The 18052-nt window shown below is 37.6% G+C and overlaps 1 protein-coding gene across 1 annotated transcript in view; it reads right to left on the reverse strand.

Annotated features, from left to right (window-relative positions):
- Nucleotides 1-15508: 15508 nt before the first annotated feature.
- Nucleotides 15509-18052, reverse strand: part of GRIN2A (glutamate ionotropic receptor NMDA type subunit 2A) — a 149905-nt gene continuing 147361 nt past the window's right edge. Inside the window, exon 13 of the mRNA XM_042827976.1 lies at nucleotides 15509-17299. Within this exon, the coding sequence (XP_042683910.1) occupies nucleotides 15509-17299 (1791 nt within the window). The remainder of the gene's footprint in view (nucleotides 17300-18052) is intronic.

An 18052-nucleotide genomic window follows, 5' to 3' on the forward strand; every position in this document is an offset into this window, starting at 1 on the left:
CCCTCACCAATCCCCAGTAGCAGGCACATTTCTGGACTGCTAAAGCCCTGTGGTGTCTGGGACTCTTTAGCTTTTGGTGAAGCCAGTGGGAGCACTTTGCAGTTAGTACTGAAGTGTTCCCAGGTCCTAATTAGTCTCTACGCGTAGGATGTTGAGCAAAGGGACCCTGCATCCTCACTGGGGTAACAGGAAGCAGTTTGCTTGGAGGTAATTTGTATTTAGTTCACTGCAGGTTACCCATGTGTAAATAACTACATGTCACCCACTTATGCAAAATCATAGGATTTTGTTGATACAGCATTGAGGCAAATATGGCACAGGATTGCAGTCTTAAGCAGTAATGCACAGACAGTAAGAGGGCACAAGTATCACACTGCAGATAACCTTGCATGTTACTTTTCTCAAAAAGCAAAAATGCTTCTGCAAGAAGCTTGGAGGGTCAGCTGGGGAATACACTGATGTGAGCAACCAGGTGGCAAGTCTGGTTCATATACTCTTCAGTCTCCCCACTTGCTGTTCTAAGCCCCAAGGAATACAGAAAGGCATCATGATCAAATAGGGCTGGTTTCACCAGTGACTCGATTTCTCCTTGTTAGGCTCGTTCTGCTGCCTGTGTACAGCTTCTCACAGAAGTAAACTGATTTTTTTTTTTTGGTAAGAACTGAAGACAAGTGTGTCATTTTTCTCAAAACATCAATATTTAACATGTTTCTTGATAAACTAAGCTTTAGTTTTCTTATTCTCTGACTTCAAAGCATTTAGTGGCCTAATACCACACCAGCATACCACATTACATAATGAAGCTTTTTTTGATGCTGAATATTAATTGAAAAAGTCCTCAGCACATGGAATGCAACAGCAGCACACGTAGGCATCCAGGTCACAGAAGTATGCACATGGACCCAACAAAACCCATACAGAACTGCAAGTTGTAGCCTTGGCCTCAGCCCACAGAGGACCTATTCTTTCTCTGCTATTCAAAACTAAACTGAGTTGAACGATATCTAAAATGACCTATCAGACTCAAATACTAAGAAAAAAAAAGTTTAGAAATGCCAGGAAATAAATATACACTAGGGAAATGATTTAAGCTATCCAAATGTTTTGAGTGCAAAAATAACATCTGAAAAAAAAAAGGTTATAGATGTCATTATGCTCTGAATACTGAAATCATTGCAGAGTGGCAGTGCAGAAATAAATGCAATGTTAGTTTTTGTAGAGACAGAAATAGAAAAGAACATAGAGATTACAATGCACTTAGAACTAACACATGGAAATATGCTGACCCTGCAGCTCTTGCTCAAGGTGGAGCTCACACTTCCATCATATTCTAGCAGGGACAGAAACAGAAAACTGTTAGGAGTAGACAGAGAGAATGAGAAACTAGAAGGAAAGTTCCAAGAGTAGAGCTGTTTTGTTCAGAGAAGAGATATGTGAAAGCAAGCAGAAGTACAAATATAGCGAAGGTCACATTGGGTGCTCCATTTGCTAAGATAATACTGCATCCATGGAAGGGAGCAGCGGTGGTTTAATGCTGAGCAATACATGACCTGATTTTCTTTCAGAAATCAATCCAGCCTTTCTGATTAGGGTCAAAATCTGAATAACATAACAATCTGATGTTTGATTTTTCTTAAAAGAATATATTGAATAGTTTCCTTACTTGGTAAAGACTGAGAATGAGCTGTTCTTACAGGTGAGAGTCACATTCTAAGAGATTTGCACTATCCTTTGTAGGAATCCTGACAGCTGTCTTTCCTATTCCAAAGTTTCTCCCATAGCAAAAACCCTCCAAATCATCCCCACCCCTACTTTTAGTCATAAGCTCTTCACGTGTATTTAAATAAAATTGGTGACAGTGATTAATATACTCTGCAGATTTCAAAGTCCATACAAGGAAATCCTCACTGTGGTCAGTTGAGTGCAACAGCATTTCTGTTCTCAGAGGAAACAGGAAAATCAAAGTTATTCTCTGCTTTTATTTTCTCCAAGGTACACAAATGTCTCTTCTTAGCAACTGCAGTAAAGAAGCTCGGAGGCATTTCAGCTGCCACAAGAATTACACATTTGATATTTTTTCTCTTGCTGGGAAAGAGGAGGGTAAAACCAGCATTGTGATATTGTGGCACAAATGGAGAAGTTTTTACTTCATTTGGGAAACTTCTCAACTGGTTGAAATGATACCATCTTGGAATGTGGAAGTAAAACCTGTCCAAAATCTGTGCCTCCCTTGTGCACAGAGAAATCTCCATTAGGTTCCCTGTTTGCTTTTCCCTATGCAGGGTGAAAGGAGAGAGCTGATCACAGCCAACCTGCTGAAGTGCCAAACATCATCAGTCCCAAAAGTAATTAGTGGAACTATATAATTCTATAAAGAGAGGGACTTAGACTCAAACATGGTTGGTGGTGTATTTTTCTCTCTAAAGACTCAAGTTCAGATTTTCAGCTTTTTTGTAACTACCATGGTTATTTAAATGATGTGTGAGATGTTACCGGCCTAAACATTCGAAGCATGAAAATGCTCAGTTATCTCACTGAATGTGTCCAAAGGTCTGCTCTACAGGGAGGAAGAAAACAACAGACCTTGTACTTTTGCAACAAAGGCTCTTAGAATACAGCCTGGAATACCTGGAGCTGCATGGAGATAGCTGGAAAATGTCTTTGACCTTGCAGTAACCTTGTGTAAACTACATTAATCACAAGTAACTTCTGTATGACTGTCCCCTGTTGCCCATGCAGTGTTAAGAAACATCAGTGCATTATAATTGTTACTGCCATACTTAAGGAACTATCATCAGTTGTGCCATAGATTACCTTTAATAAGTACATTTTGAGCATACTGATTTGAAAATAGTACAGTCAACTTCTGAAATGATCAATCATCCTATGTAAGCTGGACAGAAAACAAATCATCAATAAACTAGACCACAAGTTGGAGGAGAACAGCAGTAGTACAAGATAAACCACAGGACAGATTTCATGCAGTTGGTGGGAACCATGATTTGATTTTTTGTACTGCAACAAGGCCACAAAGGGAAGTTGAAGCTGTTTGTGAACTGTTGGGGGAAGCAGAGAGACAAGTGGCACATGTGATCAATAGGAGAAAAGCACCACAATTTGGAGTTTTGGTGTTCCTGTGTGTAGAGACAAGTTGACTTCAGCTGTTGGTCTCAAGACTAGGGTTTTGGCCCAAATAAGAGGAAGATACTTGTGTTCATGGCTAGTGAATTGCTCAGTTTGCTAGGAACGCTGCTGGCATTACTACACACAAGATATCTGATTTAAAAAGTGTTAATTTTCCAGTCACCCCTTACGTTTGTGGTTTTTGGTTTTTTTTTAATATGCAAAGTTGTGCAGGACTGACAGTTGCCATAGGCACATCAGTAAAGGTTCAAAAGAAGTACCTGGGAGAATATGATTGCCTTTGAATCAGATTCCAAAGGGAATCAAAGCTGAAACTGAGTTGACTCATACACACACAGATAGACATAAACTACTGTGGCAGGCGAGGCAGGAGAAGCAGTCTGGGTACATGAAGCAGCCCAGCTCCCCAGCCACACAGCAGTGCTTCAGGACTGGAAGCACGCCGGCAGTTTCCTGCATCACCCATTTCCTTTATCGACTCCAGCTGCTTTTAAATGACCAGAGGACTTGAACTGGGCCTTCGAGAGACAGCACAGAAGGTGAACAAAGCCATACAGACCACTGTTTGTTACTCTGCTTCACAAAATGGGAATGTTTATATAGAAATAGAGAGGAATCCATTTACAACTGTCTTCTAGCAGATGAGAGAAAGCTCAGCAGTCTTTACTTCATTAAGAGGAGAGTTTCAGTTTCATATCTCTCGTACTATCTGTGCAGTCATGTTTACCACGGGAACAAGCAGGACTGCTCTGCTGAGATCTGTGAGCAACCTTCACCTCTTGTCCATTACTTTTATATTCCACTACATAAAGCATGCATATCAAAATGATGCTTTGAATTTAGATAATGGCTTTCATCCCACTGCCTCGAAGAACATTATTCTAACCATTGAATGATTGCTTAGGCTCATTTTATTTAATAAAGGAAGACTTTCATTAACTGATTTGAAATTCTTGAAAATGGGTCATACTGAACCACCTAGGAACTTCATGTGAACCTTGCTCCTTCAGCCTCACTGGCCTGGCAAAAGGACAACTCTTCAAAAAGATTTGGATTGCTTCACTAAATCTCCTGTTTTAAATGAAGTCTTGATTAACTGAAACATCAAACAAGTTTGCTGATATCAAGGACAGATACATCTCTGCCATTTTCAGCCTGATCTAGTGCTTAATGTAGCAGTTGGCAGCCCTGCCTGCAGGAGGAGCGTTGGAATTAGATTATCTTTGAGGTCCCTTCCAACCCAAGCCATCCTGTGATACTATAAGTACCACTTCCCCCTCAGGTTTGCTCTCCCCAGCTTTCACCTGCTCAAGTGCTGTCATGGCCAGGGCTCACCATATTCCAGCTCTTTGGAGCACAGCAGCCTCCCAGCAATGCATCCGCCTGGGGTTGGGTGCTGCCTCTGCCATCACCCAAAGAGCTCCTGCATTTCTGCAGCCAAGAGCATCTCTTTCACGCAGGGCCCCCATGTATGTGGTGCCATGCATTAACGGACCACCCTCGCCCCATAGCTTCTCTGCTCCCTCTGTTCAGGAGCATCATTTAAACAACATGACTCACACTGAATGTATTCCTTGTAAGTTAATTGTCTTTGTCCTTTTCATTAATTAAATTAAACTGGGAACATCAAGTCTATACTGTCAGCCTTAGCTTCAGGCGCCTTCACCTTTAGATAATTCCTAACAACAAAGGATGACTCAAAACACGTGGCTGTTAACACCTTTCAAATCAAATACAAAAAAAAAAGATAAGCCTTATGCACAGGTGACGCTTATCTTCTACCATTTAGCAAGGAATACAGACAAGAATGATTCCATTGTTCATTTTCATATCAACTGGCAGAAATTATCTTTATTAGAAAAATGAATTTTTCATATATTTACATTTTTTACATCATGTTATACTTGGCACGTGTGTTTTCTCCAAATAGTTATATACATTTCGGTACACACAGACATTCGAGTCTCCCATTCCCTTAATGTTTTTCTACATATTTAACAAAAATGAAGAACACAATACAATTCTGTATGACAACCATAATCATTATATATTTCTCTATCATAAAAAGTTTGAAGCAAACATCTGTTTTAGATATGTTTCAAAATATTTATACAGTATTAGCACTCAGTCATGCACTGGGTTAAAAGGTGGGTGGGGAGAACTGCTGTGAGATGGTACGCGTAACGCAGGAGAGGTGCACGACTCCCAGCCCCTTTGGGGAGCACTGTGTGCTGTTGGGGAGATCCTACTACAACCAGGGCTTTAAAGGCGTGGACAGATGGGTGCAGGGGTAGCTGGGTGTATGCGTGTGTCCATAGCGTGGCAGTTTAAATTGTCTGCACGGAAACCTGCGTATTAAAATTAATTTCATTTTGCTAACCCTATCTAATGAAACAGGCAGTAATTGGAATGCCAAAACTAGTTTTTAATTCTTCTTTTTTTTTCCCCCAAAAACCTTTCCTTTTGAACAATCCATTGCGCTATGAGTTTTATCGTGAAATTCTGGATCCTGTGAAAAATGAATTATTTCATCCTTTATTCCACTTTCAAGATAATTTTTTTTCTACTCTAATGTCCTGATTAATTTCCCTGGGTGCACAGAGGTCTTCAAACCTCTGCTATTCTTTGCTAGCAGTAGGAAATTTATGAAATTTACTTTGCAATACTATGCTCTTGAGGATGTTACGGTAAATGGCACTAAGTAGCAGCAGTGATGGGCTTTTTAATTTACTGTGTATGGAACCAAATGGTTCCAGGATTTCTGGTAAGATGCTGTTTACGGAATGTGAACTTCTTTAGCTGCAGTGTAGGTTACTGCTCTGTGCAACAAGATTGGTACATGTAGAGCCTTTTCCCCAGCAAAATAAGAATACACTTCCAAGTGTACCAAATAATTTCTTTCTGAGAAGAAAACAGAGCTAATATTGTCAATTCTTTTCAAGATACACATGAAACTAACCCGACGCCAAAGGATCAAAGGTTCAATATTAATTTTTGCTACATTTAATTTTCTTTTCAGAGTACAACTGCAAATAACTTCCAGTCAAACTCAAAATAGCATATTACTGGAAAATGTTAATAAATGTTTGTAGAACCTTTGTCACAATGCTGAATTTTTCTCCTGCCCCTCATTCCTAAAAAAAAAACCCAAACCTTTATACACATACATTTATATAAAGCTTACATACAGCTTTCAAATATATACATGTATGTATATAAGGAATAATCAGAACAACACATTACATTTACAATATTCAAGTAAATAGGTAAACATATTTTTTTAACTGCAAGCTAAACTTTTAAAATTCTTCTGGTGATTTTTGTTTAGCAGCACACAGAAATATTTGTGTTTCATCTTAGTCAGCAAAACATCTTTACAGAGGCTGAAACAAAGCATGAAATGCCCAGGTTAGTGTAAATTCAACTCTCATGAGTTAAAGTTAACAGTGTTAGCTCACAGGTGAAATGCTTCTAAAGAACCTAGAATGTATGGATGCAAATTTTGCATAAAAGTAGCATACTTAGATAAAAATCAGGTAGGAGTCTGCCTAATGGTAATGAATTCTGTTTGTACCTTCTGGTTTGTTCAGGGAAGACACAAAATACACTGTGCACGTGGGCGTGAGGTGTGAAGACAGAGAGATCAAGCTGTTCTTCATCAGAGCAAAATGGACGCTCTGAAATAAATAAGACTATTTTAAAATAGTATAGCTGATATAAATTGTAAACAGTTCTTATTAAAAATTGCACAAGTTTCCTTTCTAGCTGCACGCAATTTTACATGATGCAACTTCCCTACCTTTGCAACATGAGGTTTGGTTTTGGTATTTTAACTCTGAGCACGACCCACACTAAGAATGTGCTCTCCCATCAAGCACTCACACATCTCTAAGTCAAATAGTGTTTTGCCTATAGTAGAAATCCAGATCTAGGCTGGATAAAGACAAGATAACAAAAACTGTTCTTACTGCAGGGAAAGGAGTTGGAACAAAGTCCTTCTCCAAGACACACTTGCAATGAGTCATAGAGAAATGCTGACCATACCAAATTTTCTGCTTCCCTGTTTAAGTATGGGAAAAAATGACTAATTATGCAATGCTCCCTTTGAAAAAAAGCTCAGGAGTAACTTCAAATAAATGAATCCATGGCAATTTTTTATCATAAGTTTTGGTTAGAGCATTCTGAATTTAGAAAAGAAGCCAAATATCACCATCTCTATGTCAGGACTTTCACATAGTAATAAAATGGCCAAAAGCCCATGCACCAAGAAGTTACTAACAAGCATCACTGCTAAATACTGCCTCTGTACAAAATACATTTTGAAAACTGCAGTCTGCATGGATGAATAGAATGGCCTCCACTGGTACACACACCCACTGATCCTTCCTGGAAATTTTGGGTTTTAACTATTCTCCCTCAGCTATTGTAAATAATGTTTTTAATGACCACGTTTGGATCACATAAATTGGCACAAAATTTTAACATCTGGACCACTGGGCCAATAGACTGTCTCTGGTCATTAATCCTCAAAATAGCACAAGAAGACATGCCTGCATATATGGAAATGCCAGCAAGTACCATTTCCAGCTCTTTCAGAAAGAAACTCTCATTTATTTTCGCATCCTGGTATTCCTGATCCCCAGCAAGTCCCTCAGCCTCTTCAGCAATAGGCATCAAACACTACAGTAAATGCTGCTAGGGAATTGGTGGCTTTAGGAGGTTTGGAAAGGAGAGTAGAGAATCATTTACAATAAAGCACTGCTGGAATGTGCCCCACATTTGGGAGATTACTCATATATGACTGGGTGGGAAAGGGTATGCACGCACACGTGTTTATACTGTATACATATTTAGGTTAAAAACTATTAATAAACAGCTTTCTTCTGGTATTTGGTAATTAAAATATCAGGCTTGTATCATTCAAAATAGTGCAACCTACATAGCAATATACAGGAAAATTACACGCATTGTTCCTGTTACCATTGATATGCTCTGGCACATCAAGATGACAGGATATCCATTTCCATAGGATTAACCTTTTGCATATTTAATTGTATTCTTTGGCCCATTTTCCTGTGAAACCTCGTATGACAATATAAAGACTTTGGCTTAAAAAACAAAAAGAAATAAGAAACTCTCTTTTTTATTTCAGTGATTTATAATCTCCAGCAGGATTCAAATCACCTTCATTAAAAATTAGCTTCTAGAAACCACACTTTGCTGCCCATCACAGACCATTCCCTAGTGTGGATAACTGTGAACTTCCAATTTCCCTCCTTTTTCTCATTTTGAACATAATTTACACTTCAAAATTTGACCAACACATACTCCAAATTCTTTTTTGACTCCTCTAATGTTGTTCCATCAATGAACAAGAGAAGTCTCCTTCCCCAAAGCAAAGGGCACAGGAACCTTGTGAGGGCCTTCAATTGCAGAACTATGAGTCCAAATACAGTGAGAAACAGAATCCAAAATATATTTCCAAACTGTGTTTTGCCATTAGATGCCATTATAAAACAGGCTTAATGAATGATTCTCAGTCTAAAGAATCCTGTAGTGACGATTAACACAAAGCTCTTCAAAAGGGTTATTCTTATGTATGGCAATGTACAATACTTCAATTAAAAATGTATGATCATAATTCAGTTGTTCAGAAAAACACACCATTTCTTCTAATAGTTCTAGAAGTGCAAAACAAGAACTTTCTCCATTAAAATTTCATGTAACTATAAATATTACCATTTGCCCACATTAAAGCTCAGGACCATTTGTGAGAAGTGAGGAAACCTTCATTAATTCACAGGCAAATTATCATCTCACTTGGAACTTTACAGTGCACTGAAAAAGTATCATAATATTTACTGGTATTTACTTTCACAGTTTAGAACGCGCACACAGAAATATAATTTTTGAAATATCAGTGAAAACAAATGCTAATTACAAAAGGGAAAGGATGAAACATCTAACAGTATAACTGCTGATCACCACTACTTCTGAAGAGCTGGAGAGTCAAAAATCATCTCTTTTAAATATGTAGTACTCAATTCAGTGTGGTTATCTGCTAATAATGATATTGCATGACTACAGCATAGTTATATTCTCTACTAATTTAATACAGGTAAAGAATTGAGGAAAATGAGTAAAATACTTAAGTGCAAAACAATGAAATCCTGCTAAATATTGAGGTAACTTAATTTTACTTCTGTTATTTCTGGTTCTTAAATGATAGATATGACAAGATCATCACATAATCAGCAGTGGATTCTTACAGCTGTTTAGACTGGCATTCATTTTAAGAACACTTTTAACCAGGCTAGATGCATCCTGCAGGATGTAACCAAAAAGCTCCCAAACCTGCATAGACAACAGTGCATTCTCGCTGCATTGCAGGGAGATGCATGCTTGTAATCATGACTTCCAAAGAGAGCATATTCTTCAACAAAGTACTCTCTATGCAGGTCTAGTGAAGAAGGGCAAAAAATTAAATTAAATGAAAAGCTGGATTTGATTGAGGGACTTATTTACAAGCAGTGCAGTAACCCTCCTCCAGCAGAGCAGAGAGAAGCAAGGCAGAATTTCTGCTCCCGCTGAACAGAGGAGCAGACACCAGTGAACGCAAACAACCACTTCTACATCCCACAGACATTGCTGCTACACTGCAATGAAGGCGAACAGGTGGAAATGGGATTAATTTCACAATGACAGCTGAGTGTCAACAAGAATTTTACACTATGTACAATATGTGCACATGAGACAGAGAAGTCGGCACGATCAGAACGATGGAAGAGACAGGATGGTCTTGAGGCTACTCTTGTGTAACTTAACCAGAGCTCTGCAGGAGACTTCAGCTAGAACAGGTGGAGTCTTTTCTATACCATAACCTTTGTCTGTCTGCATTTGCATTTACGTCCACAAATAAGTACACAACAAGGGATTAAATTGTGCTCCCTCCTATTGAGAATCACTACTAGCATTTTGCTAATATGTTTAAGCAAGGTGGTACAGGTTCCACTGAGCAGGGAAATGAATCATACATAGAGTCATACTTTGAAAGACCTTTACACTCTTTCAGAAGATCCTTCAGCACTAATTCGAAGGTTCCACTCTCAATAGGAAAAAAGGTTTTGATTAAAAAAATTAACATCAGTAAAACAAGTGAATTAAGCATGTCACCAGAAAACTGCTTTTATGTTGTAAACCAGACTGCCCTATGCAGGAAATACACCTACTTCAGAAGGATATTTGAGCTAAAATTAGAGCCAGATATTTGAGCTAAAAAAAAGCTAGAGCTGGGAAAGGCAAAATTTAGCAAGTGGATTCACAACACTCCATTTTGACAGAAGCACAGAATGTGATGATTAACACTTAACACTAACTTAACTACCCAAGTCACACAATGGATGCTGTTCTCTTTTAACTAAGAGGACTTCATAATAAAATATCTGTTTTCACTAGGTTTTATACATAACACATTAAATTCAAAGTAAAACAACAAAAACATTCACTCTTTAATTCTTTCTACATCCAGCCTGACTCTAAGACCTGTATCATAATTCCTGTTCTGTTTTTTGTTGGTGAACTCAACAAGGGAAGGAGTGGTACTAAAATCTTCCCCATCACTGTATCTTAAGATGCATATGCTACACAGAAGAAATATAAAAATAGCAAGTTATTCTACAGGGAAGAGATGCTAACACTTTTATTTCATGCTGGTTAGTCACAGGGTATAAAGAAAATGGTGATACTGTTTAGGTTGGAAGTACTGCAGAATCCACAACAGACAGCTGCAACTTTAGCAGATATTGAATAAGCACAGGAATCTATATGATCTGCAAGGTGTAAACTGGCACTCACAGACTCAACTGAGCAGATTTTGAGGCTGGGATAAATAGTCCACTACTCTAGTAAGCACGCCTGAGATCTCTGATTAGTGCCCGTGCTTCCTAAAATATCTGCAATAAATGCTTTCAAGACACATCAACACAACTGCTTCCAAGCCTCCAGTGCTCTGACTGCCATCAGGAGGGAGCTTTCTCTCTTTCTCTCCTTACACTGGCAACACAAAGAGCTTAGCCTTCCAGCAGAGAAACCCAAGCGCTACATACCTCTAGCTTTTGCTACCTTAGGAACTATGTAAAAAAATTCGTTTTCATCAGGAAAAAAAAAAAAAACAAAAAACAACTACTAATTTGCCTTAGCTTTATTGTTACTGTTAATTTAACTAAGTGTTCCTGAATGACCACAGAGAGAGAGACATGTTCATGAGATGCTGCCAAAACATGGTGGGCTGGCGGTGATTTGGATTCAGTGTGTCCACAGCACTCTGTTTCCTAACTGAGCTTCTAAAGTAGCAAAATAAAGAATTCTGAGCGAAAGCTGCCAAAACATTGAATGAAAATTTCCAGAAATACAAAGAACTCTTAATTTCCTTAATTTTATCTTATATATTAAAGTATCTTATTTCCATGCTTTTAAGTTAGTGGGTGGCTACACTGCTCTACAAAACACAAGCAGAAAACAAAATTCATTTGAAAGGAAAAGGAAAATGCACTGTGGTGAAAAGGGGAAGACAAAAACATGAAGAAATTCTACAATGTCTTTAAAAGAGGAAAAAAGCAAGAGGCAGGAATGTCTACATAGCTGTTTTTACCTCCATGTACCTACTTCATTCCTCAGCAATTCAATATCCTGCCTCCATAAAAGTTGTCGTCCAGGAGCAGTGTAACACTACGGGACATGCTACCAAGAACGGCCCATATCATTTACAGCCTGATTCAGTTCCAGCTGGAGTCACGGGAAATCTTGGTGATAGGAATGACCAACAATCTGCTAGAGCTGTAATCAGGAAAATGTAACAAGTCACCAGCACCATCCAGAAAGGTACAGAAAGGATGGCCACTTATGCAGGAAGATTCTTTTCTCCTCTTCAAGTATAGCAGCAGCTAGAGTGAGAGAGAGGGAAATACAGAAAGTCTTGATCTCAATTTAATTGAAAGTCAGTGCAAATATATCAACAAAGCTCAGGCAATATTCAGAGTTCCATATGCCCTACAGCTGAGCCTCACAAGCTATGGCTTGTGGCTCTACTGTTGGAGCTTTTCCTTCAACTTCTCAGCTTCTTCTTCTTTACATGTATACATCAGCAACCACACCAGCTATTCTAGCTACAACCCTGCACTTCAGCCTTTTCTTCCCCCTTCATTCAGACATATTACATGCCAAGATCAAAACCGCAAACACATGCATGATTCTTATCCCTCTACTTTCAGTATCCTTTTTTTTTTTTTTAATCTCTTTCTTTTTCTTTTAAGGCAGCATAGTTTATTCCCATGTGAACAACTGCTGTGCAACATTATCAAGTCTTCCCTCTGTCTCTTTAATTTGGTTTGGTGTGGGATTGTATTTTGTAGATAACCAATCTCTACAGTCACCAGAAATCTCAAACGAGAAAAAGCAAACACTGCAGTGTACTTCTTTTTAGCTAATTTGCCTGAACATTTCACAGAAGGATAAATTCACCTGGGTTTAGCATGTTTGCATTTGGATCTCAACAGTTTATTTAGAAAATGTCGTAAGTGGGAACTTTTCTTTCCCAGAGTTTTATAGACAGTACTTGTCTATATATTGAAGCATGGGTGTCTAGTTGCAGATAAAGATGAAGTTACAAAAGACTTGGAGTGAGCAGACAGTATTCTGAGTGCTTTCAGATGATGTGAAAGACAAGAGCCACCATGGAGTTTTATGATTCACTTGGTAAAATTCCCAGCAACTTGCACAGTAGTTTTTGATGTGATATCAGCAAACAGACAATTTGCTGAAAAACACAGGTGGTTCCAAACACTTAAGATCTTGTTTAATCTACTATGATTTAGAAATTAAATATGATTTAGAAATTAAAATTTGCCTCAAATATTTTAATTATATTAATTACAACAATACTTATGTCTTTAGTGCATTTTCCTTCCTATGGACCTAAGATGAATAGGGTAAACGTGTATGCACATGGGAAAGGGGGTTTGATTGTGAATAGTAGTGCTCCATCCCATCCATAAACATCCTATCTCTGCTTGGTTCATACAGCTATTCCTGAGATAGAATCCCTGTAAGGGCAGTCAAGGATCTTTTTATAACAACCAGAGCCAGTGAGAAGCCAGAAAGCATATCATGTGAACCAGGGCCAATAATTGCAACCAAATGTCGAACAAGAAATACTCAAAAGATATTTGCTCTGGACAGAGTGCAGATGCCCATAGATATGCTTTCTGAACACAAATATAACAAAGTATGCTGAGATTTTTGGAAGCTAGGAAGGGATTTGGAAAACCCAAATCCCATTGAATTTTATTCCTTCCAAAATATCATCCTTCACCATTATGACGAAAGTACAAATACATTTGCAAATATCAAGAATTCATTGTGGACCGTTTAGTAATTAGTCAGCTCAAATCTGTTTAATAAAAAAATTGTAAATAAAAATTCAATAGGCCGTATTCTATCTATCACTATATGTCATTTATATTACCTCCCATTTGCAGCGCTCGTCTGAAGGATGCTAATACTAACTACTAAACAACTTGCATACTGTAACTCTGACTTGCAGATATACAATTACAGCTGATGTAAGTATGATTCTATTGAAAACAACTTTTGTTTAGGGAAAAGTCAGGGTAATATTTACATTTTCCAATTCACAGTGGTAATGGTTTCCTCGTTCACTGATTTTCAGTAAAATCTAAGGAATAATTTAATAATCTAATCATCTAAACTTCCCATACATGGACAAATAAATAAATAAAATCAGAGTGATTCTTATACTACCAGGACAATGGGAGAGAACTACCTGTTGATACTTTAAATATATTAGCAATTTACTTCTTTAATTTAACTACAATTTACAACTGTACACTCTACTCAAGAAAGTCTTCCCCTTTTCCCTTTTACACTCCCTTATGGCTATGGGATGAGGAAGGATGCATAGCACACATTTTGTTTCTGAAATATGCTGATTGATCTTCACTAGAAATAAAAGTCATATAAGAATACAGCCTTGTAATGTGAATATTTTTTGCATACCGGTGAGTGGTGATGTGTGCATATATTCAATTTATAGGACAGATTTGATTAGAGAGGTTAAAAAAAAAAAAAAAAAAAAAAAAAAGTCTGATGTTCAACAAATATGCATGATATTCCAGAAAGAAGAAGGCCCACAAAGGGCATTAATCCTTCACGGTATATGCAAATAAATGGCATTGCATTCCTTGCTGATTATACTGAACATATGGCTGTTCGTGTTTGATACCATATTAACAGCTTTAGTAATACTAACATACAGTTAATTAGATGTCACTAACATCCTATGAACAAAGAACTGTGGTGGGTTGGGATTTGGTTTGGGAACTGAGGGAATAAAATAAATACTATACAGCCCTGAGTAATCACCAGTAAGGGGCAAATGCAAACCTGCATACTTATTAGGTCTCAAGGTTACTAATGAACTCCACAATAAGTGACATATATTGATAGCTAAAAATATATACTCTGGATTAGGCAGCTGTGAATTTTTTGACAAGATGACTGCAGACTTTTCAATGAACTTAGTTTCTAATGGCAAGTGCATGTGAAATATAAGAAAAGCATTTGTAAATTAACATTAACCAAAATCCACAGGGCTTCCTTTTGGTACACAGCAGTTCACATGTTTGGGTCTACAGTCTTCCCATTTATTTTCTGTCAGTCTACTATGAACATACTAATTTTGTGCTAACACACTGTATTTTGTTAATTAAGGTCCTGGAGTTTGGGTTGGATTCTTTTTTTTTTTTTTTTAAAGGTTTTTCTTCTTTGAAAATGATTATGAAGCTAAGATATATTTTTGAAAGCTTAGCTCTCTGGTCTCTTTTAAAGAGTCTTATTTTTGTAACTTAGCAAATGCATTCCTAATTCTTTTTGTCTGTGTCATACTACATGCATACCATATTGCTTATCCGGTACTAGAAAATCATTAAACATTTCTAAGGACAAAAGTACACTGAATGATACTTAGCAACAGAAATTAGAATAACCAAAATTATAAAATAATCAGATACAAAATAGCATAGTTGCCAACATATATTGGGGCTATTTCAGTACAGCTTGCCATTTATATAAAGCATACATAAATGGCTATTTTTTCTCCTTTTCAACAAGACATATTTTAAAAAGATGGTTGAGAGCATACTAAGTTCACCTATTCGTGTACAAAAGTACACTGAGAAAGGGAGAGGTTTACATATCATTTACTACAGCAGGATATTGTTAAAGGAAATATTCTCCCTCTAAGATGGTGGCAACTATTTTTCCCTATAGATAAGTGTTCATGGAAAATTTAAACATCTGATTCAATGCTAGGCATTTTCTTATACACACGTCTATTGCTACAGGAATTTAAAACCCTTGGAGTTGAATACACACTATTCCTATTTGCAACATAAGGCAAAACATGCTCTGAAATGTACATGTCATTATGGATCCGACCATCCCTGGAACAGTATGATGCTGTAGACTTTATGGATGACCTGAAATAATTATCATTTCTTCCTCTGGTTGGTAACGAATATTTATAAAGATCAGCTGGATTTCGCCTAAGAGATAAGTGCTGGTCATCACGATACGAGTGCAGAAAGGGATTATCTTCTGAGTGAATGGGATACAGGGACTTGCTCCTCTTACTGTCCTCTAGAGCATGGGTTAAAAGTGAGGCTTTGTTGCTCAACAGTTTGCTTGAGGGAACGCTAAACATGCTTGCATATGGACTACTTTGGAGAAACTTCTCTTTATCTTTCAAGCTTATACTACGAGAAGGTCTTCCAAGATCAATTTCCCTGGACTTATCAGCAATATTATCAAATGAATGTTGCCTGCTAATCCTCAACTTGTTTTTTTTATGATATTGCAGAGCATTATTCTGTGACCAACTATGGTCATATATTTCTTCAGGAAGTGATAAGTTCGTTGTGTCCTGCAGCATCTGATCTTCCTCAATATCATAGAGGTTCCCCATCCGCAAGCATGCATCGCATTTATAGGGCGATCTGCCTGAATAATGTCCCGTATAAGTGGGCAAATTGGAAAGACAGCTCCTACAGTGGGTAGAATTCTGTCTGTATCTATCATTCATGTCAACTAGGGAAGCATTTTTATCTTTTAAACTGTAGTGCTTTGCATAAAGTTTATACTGATCATTATTTGGAAGACTGTCTTCATTATGCATGGGAGTCCTGTTAGCATGTTCTGCTTTCCTGTAGTTGTCATTGTGATCTTGATAAACACCAGGATACTCTATAGTTTCTGGAAGGACAATGTTTTCGATATATTGGGGTGTGTCCAAGCGGAATCCTGGCTCCTTATCAGCATCAATTGTGTAGATTTTATCCCGTGGAGAGCTCTGTTTAGTTTTCAGATATGTCAGTTCCACTTCACTACAGTCTTTTGGGTATTTTGATGCTACTGTTCTTTTTTTAAAATTGTCCTTGGTTTTGTGGTGCTTATTGTTGTTATCAGGTTCCATATGGCAAGTAGCCCGGCTTGATGTCTCTGATACATCTGAATGGACAATCTCTTCAGGAAGATATCTTTGGCTTTTCACTGAAAGTTGCCGGTTTTCATCTGACCCGTTTTCCCTCTGAGAACCTTGACTCTGACGTACAGATTCCTGACGTAAAGATTCAACAGATTTCCTCCAAAGTTGCCTGGGTCTGGAGTTTACTTTTGCTTCTGTTGTTACTGCAACCTCTACTGTATTTGGGTTGGACTCATTCAGTGTGAGAGGATGCTGACCTTGGAAAACATAGTTGTTAAGATTGTCCTTGTGTCGATTGCCAGGAAGTGTCTGCAATTCACTCATGTTTTCACCAAAAAAGTTGTCCTTTGTCTGAAAGGATCTGTTATCAGAAAAGATCAAGTTTCCCTTATCCATGACCATGTCCATAATCAAGGAACCCCTCTGAATAAAATCAGCTGTTCTTTTGGGGGAGTTAATTCTTGAAGGATTTATATTGGTCATATTTTTCGCTGTTCGTAGTAGTTTTAACATGTTGGTTTGGGAATTGGTCAAAGTAAAGTCAGGGGACTTCTTTTTTTCTTCAATGTGTACTCCATGAATGCAGCTATAAATACCCTGTAATAAGAATTATATAAAACAAATTAAATTACTATATGTAAATTTTAAATATTTTCAATCCAATTTCAATGGCAATAAAGCATTGCTTATTTAATTAGTAAAAGACATATACCTATTCTTGTAGTATTTGTTTAGATCTATATGGAAGAATAGTTTCTGCCATAATCCACTGGCAATGTAAAGGACGATTGCCAGTATTTTACGAACCAGTGGTCTGTGTTGGCCTCCCATACTTTATTCCAGACAACAGGATTACCGGGGACCTCAAAAGGTTCCCTAATGCCATCATAAAATACAGCTAACCTTCATTAATGGAAATTCTATTTTTCCAAAGCAGTGATTAAATTACCGCTCTAAAAGAGGCATGCAGTAAGGCTACTAGAAGTTATGGCGCTCTTCAGTTCTTTCTAAGCCTGAAATTGAGTTCATCTGGGACAAATGGTTCAAGTCCATCCTGTATGTAACTCTTACCTGTTTAGTGGCTTTTGTGAGTTTGAATGATATCCCGGACCCTGTGAAATTTGCCTTTTAAATAAGCATTTTTTACCAGAGAAGATTGAGTTTCACACTGAAGACCAAAGTATAAACTTCAAATACAAAACATAAAGATGTAAGCATTTATGCTTTACTAGGCAATCTCCAACAGGCTAGGGCAGAGTGTTTTAGTGCAGTTCCAATACAATCAAATTTACTCTAAAAGGTAATGTTAGCACATTTTTTTAAGAAATTAGGCTTTTCTTTTTAATCATT

The sequence above is a fragment of the Centrocercus urophasianus genome, unplaced genomic scaffold (genome assembly GCF_019232065.1).
Source record: "Centrocercus urophasianus isolate 14NV4802_14NV808 unplaced genomic scaffold, USGS_Curo_1.0 seq_29, whole genome shotgun sequence".
In the NCBI taxonomy this organism is placed as follows: Eukaryota; Metazoa; Chordata; class Aves; order Galliformes; family Phasianidae; genus Centrocercus; species Centrocercus urophasianus.